Here is a 16,420-nt window from a genome sequence, read left to right as displayed (position 1 = left end):
CAACCCAGTTCACACCTAAACCTTGGATTTGCTACATTGACGACACATTCGCCATATTAAAAAGGAACCAGATGAATGAATTCCATAGCCACATCAACTCAGTAATCTTTGCAATTCAGTTTACAGTGGAAAAAAGAAATGAACCAATGCATTAATTTCCTAGACATCTCCATTGAAAGAGGGAATGACACAGCCCTTAATTCTGAGTGTTTATCGCAAAGAATGTTATGCGGACAAAATATTACACCTTTCTAGAAATCATCCCTCATCGCATAAATGGAGTTGTGTTTAGACTCTGCTCAGAAGGATTTACACCCACTGTAATACAAAGAATACAAAAAAGAATGACGGACGTTATCTTTTCCATCTGTTCGCATCAAATGGCCCCCAAGACGTTTATCAAACAATGCCACAGATCTCAGCAAACAATCGACTCACTGTCTGATCTAACATTCTGCTTGGCACACTCTTCCATATCACAGTAGTGTATCAGAAACATATCCTGTCCAGATCAGGCATAAAAATAGTACATAAACCTGCATACACCCAGCGGACTGTTCTTTTTAATGCCAAAAGAGCAAGAAATCAGCATTAGAGACACGAAACCCAGTATACAGTATTCCATGCAGTGCACGCCCAGCTGCATATGTGGGACAAACATCTAAAACACTCTCAACACACATACAAGAACATCACAAAGCTGTCAGAAGGAAGGCGTCATGATTTCTGATATACAAACATACAAGCTCAACCAGCCACAAATTTAACTGGGACACGGTGCAAGTAAAATCCAGGGCTAATATATAAAGTGTTAGAGAGCTAGCTGAATTGTGGCTCTGAAATGAAACTGCCATTAAAAGACATTTGGACATGAGCCAAGCATATGGAGTGTAAATATAAAATGTTATCTATATGGTTTTGTAAACACAGATTAGTTAAGATGGCTATACAGTAAACTAGATTTATTGTTTGATCCTGAAAATGTTAGTTGTCTCAGAAAATATCAATGCTTTATCTTTACAGAGATAACATTTTTAACATGTAATATTTTAATAGAGATAATTAGCCACAGGGGATGCTCAAACCAGTGTGTTTCTTCATGCCGATCCCAAGCCCGGATAAATGGGGAGGGTTACGTCAGGAAGGGCATCCAGTGTAAAATTTTGCCAAATCAATATGCGGACAACAATTTTGGAGGATCCGCTGTGGCAACGCCTAACGGGAGCAGCCGAAAGAAGAAGAAGAATAGAAATAATTATGTTTCACTTTGGAAAAGTGGAATGTAGTGCGTGCAATAAAATAACAGTACTGAATTCTGAACTGTATTAAATTCACTGCAAATAGAATACTCACCAATATCTAACATTTCCTAATCTTTAAATCATCTTAACTCATTCTCTGATTCTATTACATTGACCCGTATGTATGTATATGACCCATACCTTTATTCTGAATTCTTGTGCAGATCCATAGGTTGCTTCCACAAGAGGCATGAAACCACCAGAGGCAGAAGAATACATTAAAAAGTAAAGAAAAGACATGACATTGCTCTCCATCCCAAAGACAGCCCTGCAAGCCAAGTCTACACACTCTTTTGCCTCTGTGAAAAAAAAGACCATTATCAATCAAGCAATAGGGAAAAATCATAATCTTAACTTTTAAAATGATATTCTGCACCAAGGAAGGAAAAAGAGTGAATAGTACTTCAAATTACTTAACTGTAAAACAAAGACAATATCAGACTGTAGGCAGGGAGAATCAGGATCATAACCTTTCCGTGCTTTGTGAGAAGACCCACTCTGCCAACCATGCAATAGGGCAAAGCACATAGAAGTGCCAGTGAGTTAAATTAGTTTTACAGAGTAAAAAAATCAAAGCTTCTTAATTTTAGTACTGGAGACCCACTGTACCAGTTGGCTTTCATTGTAGCTGAACTTGTTTTATTGAAAAACTATTTGAATTTATATAAGAAAAATCTACATTGAACAGAGCTTTAAAATATGTCTTTAATTATATTCCTATATACTGTTAGACACCTACGATCCAAAAGCATTGAAGGAAAAGTGGTGATTTTATCATCTGAATATTGCTTAGCCTGCTAACAAAAGTTTGCTGTAGAAATTGAAAAATGAAGTATTATCTCAAATCTGGTGCGTAATCAGGTTACACAATGCTGCAGTCTTTTCAGATGAATATTTAATAGACCAATTTTAATAAATGAATTTGTTTGTCCTCTATATTCTCCTACAATTCTGCACAAATTAAGTGAACACTTTTACTTAAACTACCCCTTACTTATTCTGTAGAAGGCAGGACAGACAACAACATCACAGATGACTGTACAATGCACACATATTAACTAAATTACAATAAATGTAAAATTTCAGTTCATACATTACTCAGTGAACAGAAACTATTTTTCTGCGAAAGCCAGCATACATACTGGTCTGTCACGAGAACCGAGAAGCACTAAAGCAAATGCTAAACTGTAAATGTGATTATGTCCATTCCAACAATGGCACATTTACCTTTTTTGTCTAGAACAATCCAAGGATTCTTCTTTGGTAGTGTACATTTTAATGAAGCTACATTGTAAACAAATATGGTTGCTGAAGGGTCAGGTGTAACACCAGTTTCACAATGTCTTAAACTGTAAACATTCACTTTCTAATGCCTTACAAATCTGGATTTGTCCATCTTGACTCTAAATAGCCATAAGATCTACAAGATGTTTATAAAATCAGACATATTCCTACCATTTAATGAGCCCATTGCCCATTTAATGCTGAATGACAATTGTTGTTCTCCCATTTTATGACTCTCATGCAAACATTTACACAATAACAGACAAATTCTTCATTGTTTTGAATATCATTTTTAAAGGTCATGTTTCTTGTCACATTATTTCAGTAAGCACTGTGAGCTACAGTACCTAGTAGCAAAGCTGGTCCATTAGCTGGACTGAAAACGGCCATAAATTTTCAGGAGACGGACTCAATGAGGAGTCAAATGTATAGGACATTGTTTGCCTTTTCAATGCCAGCTAAAATGTCCATCGATATGCGCATGCACACACACCCACACACAGACATTCTATCCTTTTCCATCAGTCTATTTTCTGTAAATAATATTAGCACATACAATTCTACATCTGAAACTCAGTAATGTAGCATGAGTACCTGTTTCAACTCAGGTATCCATGCATTTTGCTTACCAGATTATCAAGTTTAGACTTACAGGGATCTGATGTATATCCCAGTAGTCTTGAGTGCAAGCATGATAGATAGAAAGATGTTAGGGCCTTTTTGTAACTTAAAAAAGGGCATTTGTAACCATAGGAGGGAACTTTTGTAACCTTAGGGAATTTTTGTAACTCGCCACAGGGCACATGTGTAACTTGTAGGGAACTTTTGTAACATGCCAAAAAAGGGCATTTTTTAACATAAAAAGGTAATATTTATTTTATATTTTAATTTTACTGATTTTTGTTTTTAAATCAAATAACACTCCATTTCATCACTCCGGCCCCATCTTCACAAAATTTGGTAGGCGGCTTCCCTGCGCTAACTGAAACCGATGTACATACTTATTTCGATGGTATGACGGCACTTTTGGTCGCCATATTGAACTTTCCAACGTCACTAATTCTCCAGCTTCCCGTGTAGGTAGAAGGCTGACCCCATCCTAACGAAATTTGGTAGGCGGCTTCCCTGTGCTAACCGAAACCAATGTATATACTTATTTCGGTGGTATGATGCCACTGTCGGCCGCCATATTGAACTTTTCAATGGTCTTTGTTACTTATGAGCCCATCTTCAAGAAATTTGGTACGCGGGTTCCCAACACTAACTGAATCCTTCTTACATACATATATACGTCCATAGCCTGCAGCTCGGTCACCGTGTGAGGCGGCGTTGGGTCACTCCAAAATGATGTTAATTTGGTGCAGGCCCAAAACGTATAGCTCCATGAGTGTAGAGCTTGATTGCAACATTCACAGATTGACTCTTGCCCTGGAAACATTGTGGACAATTTTAAATGAGACAGATGTGCTTGACATATAATTTTAAGTTGAATAATTGTATGCTTTGTGCATATGGAGTTCGAATGAATTCTGTGCATTGCTACCTTCCACTCCTTTTCCGAGATGTTGTGTGAGAGATCTTTTTCCCAATGTACTCTGGGATCTTTGGAAGGGAGGGGCTTTAAAATGTTTTTATATGTTAGAGAAATGCTGTCCTCAAAATCAAAATTTATTCTTGTATAGTGGTAGGTGGGAGTTGAGGGAAATTAGGTAGGTTTTGTTTAATAAAGTTTCTAATTTGAAGGTAGTGTAAGAAATGTGTTGAATATTATAATTATTGCACTTAAACATACATGACTAACAAAGTTTTGGTCTGCATCATGGGCAGCAATGGAATATTAAATGGTACATATCTAGCTTCATTGGGGCTGTAATATGTTCAAGATTAATCTGGTTAGTAATATTAATTAATGCATTAGACAATAATATTAAAAATGTGAAGAACCTTCAGAATAAATATGAATTACAATATTAACTATACAGTATTTAACTACATCAAAAAAACAGATAAGTCAAAAGATCATTAAAAATATTTTTGATGAGAACAGGACATACATGCATTGAAAGTCTATAGCACACTCCTAAAATAAAACCTCTTTCTTGAATGCTTTCCAGAAGAATCCATATGTCTGCATTATGATGTGGCTCATCATCGAACTGAAGAAGACATGCATTTAAATTCTGTGAGAAATAAACAGCAACTCTTTTTTTATATTATGTCTATTGTTCCTAAAAGATGTGTACTCAACTGGGTTATGCTCATCCCCATCTTTATTAATTAACCAGGTTTCTATTACTGCACTGTGGTGTAGTGGTAAAGGCTTTAGACACAGTGTTGAGGAAGAAAAACTGAAGAAATTACAATTTTAAGTTAGAAGAGTCAATAAAAAGTAGAACTACAAGCCTGACTGCTGATGCAAATAGTACCTCAAAATTATTTTTAAAGTATTTTATTTTCAGGTGGTTACACAATGGATAGTTTCTTATGTGAACTGTAAGAAGATAAAAACAGCCAACTTGAGAACTTAAAAATCAAGAACATAAGCATTCTTTTTTAGTAAGAATGTTGTAGATGTGTTAGTAACAAAGAAGACATTAATCTTATATATAAACATCTATGTGTGGAAGTGTGTGTGTGCCTGTCAGGCCTAGAAGTTAAAGGTGGAGTTGGGGTAAGGTCTCCACCTCCGAGGAAACAGAAAACTTAATTAGCAGCTAAAAACACAAGTGGGGTCAGCACGTCAGCAAAACGAAACCTCAGAAGAAAGACAAAGTCACTTAGCCAGTAACATTGGCAAAACGGTATCCCTTTAACTTTTTTTCCCCGTCGCTAATGCACAAGCGATGCGAGCACGTTGGCAAAACAAATCCTCCTAGGAGAGAGATGTCCAGAGATGTTCCTTTCAATTACCCGACATCTCTACATTTGAACTTTTTTTCTGATGATTTCAATAGTTTCTAGGACCCCAGGCTTTTTACAGCACGAGCTTACACAGCTAGTACTAAATAATCTAGAGATTACTGTAAATAACATTCAATAGTGGGACTGAACAAGGTATGAAAACATTTATTCTAATAGTCCTAAAGAAGTCAAACATTAAGGTAAAATTCTCAAAAAACACTTTTTATGCAAAATAAAAAAAAAATCCATGAGTGGATGTTGTTGGTGCCATTAGGAAATGTGTTAAAATATTTGTTCTGTTAAACACCCATCATCACCCAACCCTTTATAAAGAGAGGCAGAGCAGCACAGTCAAGACTGTTAAGTAAGGTTACAACAATTTTGTTATTAAAGTTTGATAAATAATATTACTTTTTTGAACAATTACTTTTTACATGTGGTAAGTTTTCAAGTGTATACATAATGGAGTAAAACTGTTGAAAATAACTAAAAATATGTAAACAAAACATTTTCCACTGGTGCTACAGTACTATACACACATAAGGATATGTCTGCCATCCATCTACTTAAAACACTTTTCATAATACCAATGCACAACAGGTTACTAAGAAGTATATGTTTTAAATTCTTTCACTTTTTTAAATATTATAAACTGATATCATAGAGCCCTAAATAATTGTTTTTAAATTTGTTCTAAGATGTTACAAAGACAATATACATAAAAAGAAAACAGTAACAGAACCAAACGGCAGGCAATATTTCAATACAAGAGAAATGAACAATGAACACATTTATAGAAGAAAAATATTTATTAAATGAACAATTTCAAATTTCAATACCTTCAGAAAAATACAGCTGTGGCTTTTTAATGAATGAGATTTTACCATTTACAACATCTTGACAGACCATAATATATAAATTAAGTTAAATTTAAATATACTATAACATTAATTAAAATTTAGTGTAACTGTAGTGCTCTGGATCACCTTAACAGTAATAAAGGTTTACTTATTATTACATACTGTACCTTGAAAAATGGAACACATACACAACACCTTTATTTTATGCCAATTACAACTTCACAGTACCATAGTACAAGTACAAATTACAACAAACGAAAATCTATCTCTTAATCCCATATTAATAACATTCAGTGACTAACTGAAAACAACTTTATTTTCACTGGAAAATGTGGGCTTTAATTTTTTATACTTTGACATTTATAATAAAACTAATTAGCATTTTTGAAAAGTATTTAAGTTAAAATTGTTTTAAAAAAAAAACTACATTTATTTTTTAAAATCACTATTTAGTTCCATGTTTACGGCACTCATACTTTATCCTAGTTAAAATTTTAATTTACATTAAAATTTTCTTAAGATTTCTAAACCTTTATGGCAGTACTGCAATGCTTTTTGGACCCGCTGTTGAGAAATAGGCCCCGAAGTAATTATGCTTTTGCATCTGTCTTTTATAAAGTTAGTTTCAGAGGAGCTAAAAATCTACTTCACTGTATTGCTTTTACCAATAATGGTGTCACATCAGAAGCAGTCATTTGGCTCTCTAAGAGTCTGTTAACTTTATCATTTACACTTTCTGTTTCAAAGGGAAGACTTGAATTCTCCTGTGCATTTCAACTTTCCTTGTCACAGTCACCTGAAAAGCACAACTCTGTCCTTAACCTGTTATATACTTTTTAATTTGGGAATACTTTCAATTTTATTCCTTTACCACATCTCAAGTTATATTCTTTAAATTACCGGTAAGATCACGTTCAAATAGACTGTCAATGTATTTTAGAAGCTCTTCATTCCAAGTAAATTTTGTTGCTGATTCTGTAGTTTTTAACTCTCTTGTGAAACAGAAAGAGCAGCAGATTCGGGTTCTCCAAGATCCTTTGCGGCCTTTTGCCCTATCATTACATTAGATAGCTGTTTGTTCTCTCTGCACCAGCCTGTAGCGCCTATTTGCTGTTTCTACCTTCTGACACATTAAGTCTGCCAAGTTTACATTCAAATCAGGGTGTGTCTGATGGAGTGTGACACTGCAGTTTTCCTGAACAATTTGCAAGTTATCTGCTCATCAAGCACAACTTTCTTCCAAACTGAGCGAACAGCTTGTGATATTTGTCCACTCTGTAAACATTCACCTGTCCAACTTAGAAATAAATAATTTGCTAATAAATAACTGCTGTCATTATTATTTTCCCTAATAACATGTGGACAAACATTTTTAGAAAAAATTGATAGCCAACTAAACAAAGAAGGACTAAGAATATTTTTTTTGGCCCCTGGGTAGATGCTGTTTTATGTTTGGCTGCTGAAATGACATAATAATTATCTATACAGCGAGCACTTGAGAGCTGATCCACTGTCATATTGGCAAGCACCCCAGATCGAGTAGCATTGCCAATTACTATTTCTGTTAAAAGAAAGTGTCGTATTAAAATATAATCTGTCTGTGCAATAGGTGTTTTATTGTTACTTGCTATACAAGCGAGACGTTTAATAGCTGTTGTGGCTGGCTCACGTTTTTTCAAAATCTTCCATTTTTTCTGGTATAATAATGTATAGAAGATCCTGATCCATTTTGTCTAGGCCATGTTTTGCACTTTCCTTTCTATAAGAACAGATCCAGCCTGCTACACAATCTTTCAAATAATTAATTTTTTGCTTTTCATCTTCTGAGAGGCTGGTACATTCTTCAGAAAGCAAATAATGGTACCAATGTTTTAATCTTGATAGGTAAGACTTAATTGTTCCTGGTAAGAATTTTTTTTACTAAAATACTCTTAACCCAAAAAATATTTTGTTTTGCTGATTTTACATTTTTCATGCCACCACTTTCTTCATTTTCCTCCATTAAACGCTCTTCAGTTTCATCCTGATTGATAAGTTCTACAGAGTCCACTATATTATGTTCAGCATTTTCATCATTCATGTCTAATGTGGTATTGCTGCTTAAATCTGGCTTAACCATTATGTTCTTTTTATTTTGCTTGCTTTTCCTGCTAGCAGTATGAAGCAGGATTTTGTACTGCTCTGAATCTTTGGCATATTTATCAACATTTATTAAATGAAGAGGTAAACGTTTAACAACAGAAAAGCACCCTGCAACGAGACATGGTCGGAAATACCGATAATCTTTTGCTTTCATGTTAGGGGATTTAGATGAAGCATAGGGCATTCTTAACTTAAAAGCCTGTACTGCTGATTGTGCTATTTCATTGTCCAATATCGACTACTCTGAGGTGGCGAGGCAAATGAACTACCTTTGTCTTACAATACAACTCTGGACATTTCTTCATCAGTCTCTCACATTTCTTCTTACTTGAGCACTCCCGAGCACTTTCTATTATGACATTGCTCCCCTCAGCAAAGTTTTTAGTGGTAACCACAGTACTTTCTTTCTCATAAAAAAAAAAAATCTCAAACATCTTTCTCATTGATTATTTTCCTTCTTTCTCCATTCAGCTCACATGGAATCTCAGGTTCTGTGCTTGAATCTAATTCTTCATATTCTTCAGGTTGAAATAGTTCATCACTGTCATCAAAATCTATAGATTCATCTTCTATGGTTTACCTTTATGGAAGAAAACAGTTTTTAGAACATTTCATGTATTTCTTAAAAAAAATGCAAAATAGTACTACATTAAAAATGGTTAATGTTATTCAAAGTTAATGAAACTAAACACTTTGCAACACAGCTTGATTAAATAAATGTATTATAATATTCAATCCTTGAAACGAATAATAATATTTTCACCAACCTGAGAAGTATTAGATGACATGATTTTGCCTGTAATAAAAAAAACACAATTTTCCTTTTTCACTTACAACCTTTTTCATAGAACAAAATAAAGCTTTTTAAATATACAAACAGTATTTTAATACATGTTTTTTAAAAAATGTAAAATATTTCTCACATATACAGTTACACGTGAATCTACAGTATACAGTGCACCCGGAAAGTATTCACAGCTCATCACTTTTTCCACATTTTGTTATGTTACAGCCTTATTCCAAAATGGATTCAATTCATTTTTTTCCTCAGAATTCTACACACAACACCCCATAATGGCAACGTGAAAAAAGTTTACTTGAGATTTTTGCAAATGTATTAAAAATAAAAAAATTGAGAAAGCACATGTACATAAGTATTCACAGCCTTTGCCATGAAGCTCCAAATTGAGCTCAGGTGCATCCTGTTTCCCCTGATCATCCTTGAGATGTTTCTGCAGCTTAATTGGAGTCCACCTGTGGTAAATTCAGTTGATTGGACATGATTTGGAAAGGCACACACCTGTCTAAATAAGGTCCCACAGTTGACAGTTCATGTCAGAGCACAAACCAAGCATGAAGTCAATGGAATTGTCTGTAGACCTCCAAGACAGGATTGTCTCGAGGCACAAATCTGGAGAAAGTTACATAAAAATGTATCCTGTTTTGAAGGTCCCAATGAGCACAGTGGCCTCTATCATCCGTAAGTGGAAGAAGTTCGAAACCACCAGGACTCTTCCTAGAGCTGGCTGGCCATCTAAACTGAGCAATCAGGGGAGAAGGGCTTTAATAAGGGAGGTGACCAAGAACCCAATGGTCACTTTGTCAGAGCTCCAGAGGTCCTCTGTGGAGAGAGGAGAACCTTCCAGAAGGACAACCATCTCTGCAGCCATCCACCAATCAGGCCTGTATGGTAGAGTGGCCAGACGGAAGTCACTCCTTAGTAAAAGGCACATGGCAGCCCACCTGGAGTTTGCCAAAAGGCACCTGAAGGACTCTCAGGCGATGAGAAACAAAATTGTCTAAACTGATGAGACAAAGATTGAACTCTTTGGTGTGAATGCCAGTCGTCACGTTTGGAGGAAACCAGGCACCGCTCATCACCAGGCCAATACCATCCCTACAGTGAAGCATGGAGGTGATGTTTTTCAGCGGCAGGAACTGGGAGACTAGTCAGGATAAAGGGAAAGATGACTGCAGCAATGTACAGAGACATCCTGGATGAAAACCTGCTCCAGAGTGCTCTTGACCTCAGACTGGGACGACGGTTCATCTTTCAGCAGGACAACTAGCCTAAGCACACAGCCAAGATATCAAAGGAGTGGCTTCAGGACAACTCTGTGAATGTCCTTGAGTGGCCCAGCCAGAGCCCAGACTTGAATCAGATTGAACATCTCTGGAGAGATCTTAAAATGGCTGTGCACCAACGCTTCTAATCCAACCTGATGGAGCTTGATATGTGCTGCAAAGAGGAATGGGTGAAATTGGCCAAGGATAGGTGTGCCAAGCTTGTGGCATCATATTCAAAAATACTTGAGGCTGTAATTGCTGCCAAGGGTGCATCGACAAAGTATTGAGCAAAGTCTGTGATTTCTCAGTTTTTTTATTTTTAATAAATTTGCAAAAACCTCAAGTAAACTTTTTTCACGTTGTCATTATGGGGTGTTGTTTGTAGAATTCTGAGAAAAATGAATTTAAACCATTTTGGAATAAGACTGTAACATAAAATGTGGAAAAAGTGATGCGCTGTGAATACTTTCCGGATGCACTGTACATTAAAAAAAAACAAATATTTTGGGAAGTACAGGGTGGTCCAGATCTAATTATGCAGATCCAGGTCATCTGGATGACTTTGATTTATGCGGGGACGATTCCAGTTCAGCGCAAAGATGATTCTTCATGTCGTCAGTTCGCACACTTCTCTATGGTCCGGGACTGTTCAGGTTATTTTCTATGTAATAAACGTAATAAGTTATAGTGTAATGAAAATTGCATAATTAGATCTGGACCACCCTATACATGAAAGGATGGAATACTTTTTTAAAGTTAAAGTGCTGAATCAAAAGCAGTAAATGTCTAGTAGATATAGTAGATATACTAGGCACTAAACTACAGTCTTTAAACAATAAATGAAATAAATAGAGTTTAATAATTCATCAGTGGACTTACAACTGTCCCTGACTATAAGGGTAATTGGAATGATAACGTTCTATCTCTGTGACCTGCACTTCTGCTCTACAGTGTGTCTGACACCCTGTTGCAGAGCTTTAACACTAGAATTACCAAAGCCTATGAAAAAACTTGTTGACCCGTCCCACCTTAAATCGCTTCTCACCTCTCCATCAGCGTCTTTTGTCCTTTAAATGTGTTGATAAGCAGCAAGCAGTCTGCTATCACATCCCCCACCGGTGCACAGTTTTCTCAGCTCAAGTCTGTTTACTTGCATGTCAGATGCTTGGAGTTGTATAGAGTGAGAAGTCAAGCAAAATGACACCTTTTATAAATACTACTGTATATCGTTATTTGGAACACATGCATTTCATGAAGTTTATAATGTGTGAAGCCTGAAGTCCAAATATCAAAGAAACACTTTCACAAAAGGTACAAATATAACAGAACAAGTGTGCTCTTCAGGCTTCATACGTTATAAGCTTCATGTCTACATTTTGTCAATTATTACTAAAACATGAAAAACGTTTCTTTTCTAACAATGTGTTTACATAGATCAGGGGTGACCAATGTCGATTGACCAGTAGATCGGAAAGGGAGTGCACGTAGATCGCGTTGCATTCAAAAAATTTTTTTTTCAAACGTTACTCTATCATATATCCTCCCAATTGCATTTGCCACTTGATTGACATACAGGGTGGCCAGTCTGAGATCTCTTTTCTTCTAACACACTGGTCATCCCACACGCACGATCAAACCTGCGAGCTACTGCAAAACTCCGGCTATCTAAGTGATCTAGTTAGCCTTCCAATTTATATTGACTAAAGAAGGGATTTTTAAAAAAAAAATGTTGTTTATGGACTGGATGTGGAATTGGAAGAGGATTTTTTTTCTCTCACAATGTCCCAATCAAAGTGCGTTTGTCTGATCTGTCAATCTATCATTGCTATTCCAAAGAAGGAAAATGTGGAAAGGCACTTTCAAACTGTTCATAAAAACTACGAAACTGACTTCTTTCTGAAAAGTGATCTGAGAAAGAGAAAAGAGAGGGAACTAAAATCGCAGTTGAGACGCAATGGAAGGCATGTGCGCAACTTGACAGCATACGCTACAAAGCAGATTGGAAATTGTCTGTCAGACTTTATCTAATGTAAAAAAAGTAACGATTCGAGTGTTGCCCAATGTAGCAGAATAAGAGTAGAATTTCTTCCTCACAAATGTACTCAAGTAAAAGTAAAAAGTATGGTGCAGTAAAACTACTCTTAGAAGTACAATGTTTTTAAAAAGTTACTCAAGTAAATGTAACAGAGTAAATGTAACTCATTACTACCCACCTCTGATACTCAGTATATATCTATACTAATAAAAGGCAAAGCCCTCACTGACTGACTGACTCACTCACTCACTCACTCATCACTAATTCTCCAACTTCCCATGTAGGTAGAAAGCTGAAATTTGGCAGGCTTATTCCTTACAGCTTAAGTTAAGCAGGTTTCATTTCAAAATTCTACACGTAACGATCATAACGGTCGATAACGGTCGACAACGTCCACCATGTTGAACTTTCTTATTTATGGCCCCATCTTCACGAAATTTGGTAGGCGGCTTCCCTGCGTAACGAAACCGATGTACTTACTTATTTCGATGGTATGACACCACTGTCGGCCACCATATTGAACTTTCCAACCAATTTTCCAACTTCCCGTGTAGGTAGAAGGCTGACCCCATCTTCACGAAATTTGGTAGATGGCTTCCCTGAGCTTACCGAAACCAATGTACGTACTTATTTCGGTGATATGACACCACTGTCAGCCGCCATATTGAACTTTCCAACATCACTAATTCTCCAACTTTCCGTGTTGGTAGAAGGCTGAAATTTGGCAGGCTCATTCTTTACAGCTTACTTACAAAAGTTAAGCAGGTTTCATTTCGAAATTCTAAGCGTAATGGTCATAACGGTCAACAATGTCCGCCATGTTGAACTTTCTTATTTATGGCCTCATCTTCTTGAAATTTGGTAGGCGGCTTCCCTGCACTAACTGAAACCAATGTACATACTTATTTCGGTGGTATGATGCCACTGTCAGCTGCCATATTGAACTTTTCAACAGTCTTTGTTACTTATGGGCCCATCTTCAAGAAATTTGGTACACGGGTTCCCAATGCTAACTGAATCCTACTTACGTACATATATACGTCCATAGCCTGCAGCTCGGTCACCGTGTGAGGTGGCGTTGGGTCCCCCATCCCAACGCCTCCCACGTTGTTGGCTGACTGCCTATATAAGACTGTCCGTCGCTTCGATCTCTACATTCCCTTCCTTGCTTCACCGCAGGATTCACGTCTCCCTACTGATAACTACAGCCTTTTTGTTTAATCCACGGCTTCTCCGCTGTTTTATTATTTGTTTATTACAATTATAGTTATTGTATAGGTATTTTACTTACTTTACATTTCTCAGGTACCCATTTCCTTTATCATTCCAACCCCCCTTACCATGTCTATCGAGGTGATCACTATCGATCAAAGAACTGTCACTTACCGAGTGGTTTCCATGCCCGGAGATGGCACCTACCTTTTCCATTCTCTTTGTTACATATTGCACGGCCATATCACGCTCACTCTTGATATCTGGAGGAACATTGTGTCTTATGTATTGGATGACTGGGTCAGGTTCAAGGTGTGGACTGATGACGGTACAGGAGATAATTATTCTACACAGGAGCACTATAAGAGTGAAATGCTTAAGCCCTTCACCTATGGTTCTGCATGTGAGTTGATGGCTGCCACTGAATTGTTTGGTTGTCGCTTTCAAGTGTACCAAAATGGCCAAATATTTTACACCTTTCGACAACCGCCAATGCCTCTTAAACGTCTTAGATTCACAGGTGACGATTTCAGTAGTGGACACTTTGATGTTTATGAATGTTTAAACTCTCAAAAGCTGGATGTGATTTTATCGATGAAACGGTTTTGTGCTTACAACGCTTGACAGATGCCGAATATCACTTCAACACAACAAATCCTGCAAATACTGTCGTAATTGAAACAAACCATGAAACTCAAACCGATTATGACAGCAGCAATCCAAGCTGTCAGATTTGAGACAAGATTACTGTTCACATGGCCAACTGTAAGTTGCATGCTCAAGAGTAAGTTCAGCGCACAGCTTGGTCATATTACAACCGGAGGGCCGAACTGACAATGTGGTATACAAAGAGATCCTTAACAAATAATTATTGGCATATTTTTCTCAGTTTAAAAAGGTTTAATTTTCTTCTTAATAAAAATTTTAATGCAGTACTTCGCCGCTGCGAAGCGTGGGTATTTTGCTAGTATATACAGTATATGATTTTTAATGTAGGTAGATCATTTTGACCTGGTCATTTTAAAAATAGCTCGCAAGCCGAAAAAGTGTGGGCACCCCTGACATAGATCGTTGTAGACACGGAACACACATGAAATGTATGTTTTCCAAATAACGATATAGTATTTATAAAAGGTGTCATTTTGCTTGACTTCTCACTCTATACAACTCCAAGCAACTGACACACAGGTAAACAGACTTGAACTGAGAAAACTGTGCGCCGGTGGGGGATGTGATAGCAGACTGCTTGCTGCTTATCAACACATTTAAAGGACAAAAGACACTGACGGACAGGCGAGAAGCGATTTAAGGTGGGACAGGTCAACAAGGTTTTTCGTAGGCTCTGGTAATTCTAGTGTTAAAGCTCTGCAACAGGGTGTCAGACACACTTAATGGAAGACCATGCTGCAGCTGTTTTCTAGTCTAACAAGGCCTTTAAATTAGAATGATCTACTGTATTTAGTTATATTTACTGCCACTATAAGATTCCTAATATGACTACAGTACTTGTTAGGAACCATGCTTTTCTTAAAAAAAATCACTATTTATACAACACACAAATATAGCATTATTTAACTTCTGAAAGTGGAAAAATATACAACTAAAAATCTTCCTACAAATCTATTTTCAGTTTACTCTAAAGGCATTTTACCAGTTACTGTATTTTACATTAATATATTAAAAAATTCAAACAAATTACTGTCATTAGTTACATTAGTACTGGACAGAAACTAAATGTTTTAAAAAGTTTTAATATTATTTACACAACATGATTTGAATAAACCTACCTTATAAAAGTTTTGGATGAATCTCGTCATGTTCTCAAAAGTTGTTTCCTTGATTTTCTAAACGTTCTGATGGTCTCGGGGTTCATTTCCGGAACAAACATTTTAAGGCACCTTGTTTAATAAGACACTATCAAAGATATTGCCAAGTGTCACTAATAAGTATAAAAATATGAATGTTATGCCCTGTGGGTAACTGCTCTTTGTAATATTATTACTCATTTTAAATTAATGTGTTTTGTCTCTATAGAGAAATGTAACTTTATATAATATACAGTATATGTATTATATCATATACAGTGGAATGCAAAAGTTTGGGCAACCTTGTTAATAGTCACTATTTTCCTGTATAAATCATTGGTTGTTACGATAAAAAATGTCAGTTAAATATATCATATAGGAGACACACACAGTGATATTTGAGAAGTGAAATGAAGTTTATTGGATTTACAGAAAGTGTGCAATAATTGTTTAAACAAAATCAGGCAGGTGCATAAATTTGGGCACCGTTGTCATTTTATTGATTCCAAAACTTTTAGAACTAATTATTGGAACTCAAATTGGCTTGGTAAGCTCAGTGACCCCTGACCTACATACACAGGTGAATCCTATAATGAGAAAGAGTATTTAAGGGGGTCAATTGTAAGTTTCCCTCCTCCTTTAATTTTCTCTGAAGAGTAGTAACATGGGGGTCACAAAACAACTCTCAAATGACCTGAAGACAAAGATTGTTCACCATCATGGTTTAGGGGAAGGATACAGACAGCTGTCCTAGAGATTTAAGCTGTCTGTTTCCACAGTTAGGAACATATTGAGGAAATGGAAGACCACAGG

The 16,420-nt window shown here is 36.4% G+C and overlaps 1 protein-coding gene and 1 long non-coding RNA gene across 4 annotated transcripts in view; both read right to left on the bottom strand.

Moving 5' to 3' along the window:
* Positions 1 to 16,420, bottom strand: part of si:ch211-127i16.2 (probable flavin-containing monoamine oxidase A) — a 123,669-nt gene that overhangs the window by 62,925 nt on the left and 44,324 nt on the right. For all 3 annotated transcript variants that reach the window (XM_039769668.1, XM_039769666.1, XM_039769667.1), the window contains exon 5: positions 1,443 to 1,600. In XM_039769668.1, the coding sequence (XP_039625602.1) occupies positions 1,443 to 1,600 (158 nt within the window). The remainder of the gene's footprint in view (positions 1 to 1,442; positions 1,601 to 16,420) is intronic.
* LOC120539525 lies at positions 6,275 to 9,426 on the bottom strand. Its single transcript, XR_005635621.1, has 2 exons — positions 9,256 to 9,426; positions 6,275 to 9,068 (listed from the first exon to the last, which is right to left on the bottom strand). It is a non-coding gene; the product is annotated as an uncharacterized LOC120539525 (long non-coding RNA).

The sequence above is a fragment of the Polypterus senegalus genome, chromosome 11, assembly GCF_016835505.1.
Source record: "Polypterus senegalus isolate Bchr_013 chromosome 11, ASM1683550v1, whole genome shotgun sequence".
In the NCBI taxonomy this organism is placed as follows: Eukaryota; Metazoa; Chordata; class Cladistia; order Polypteriformes; family Polypteridae; genus Polypterus; species Polypterus senegalus.
Note: the sequence above shows the minus strand (reverse complement) of the source record. Positions and strands in the feature narration are given on the sequence as shown.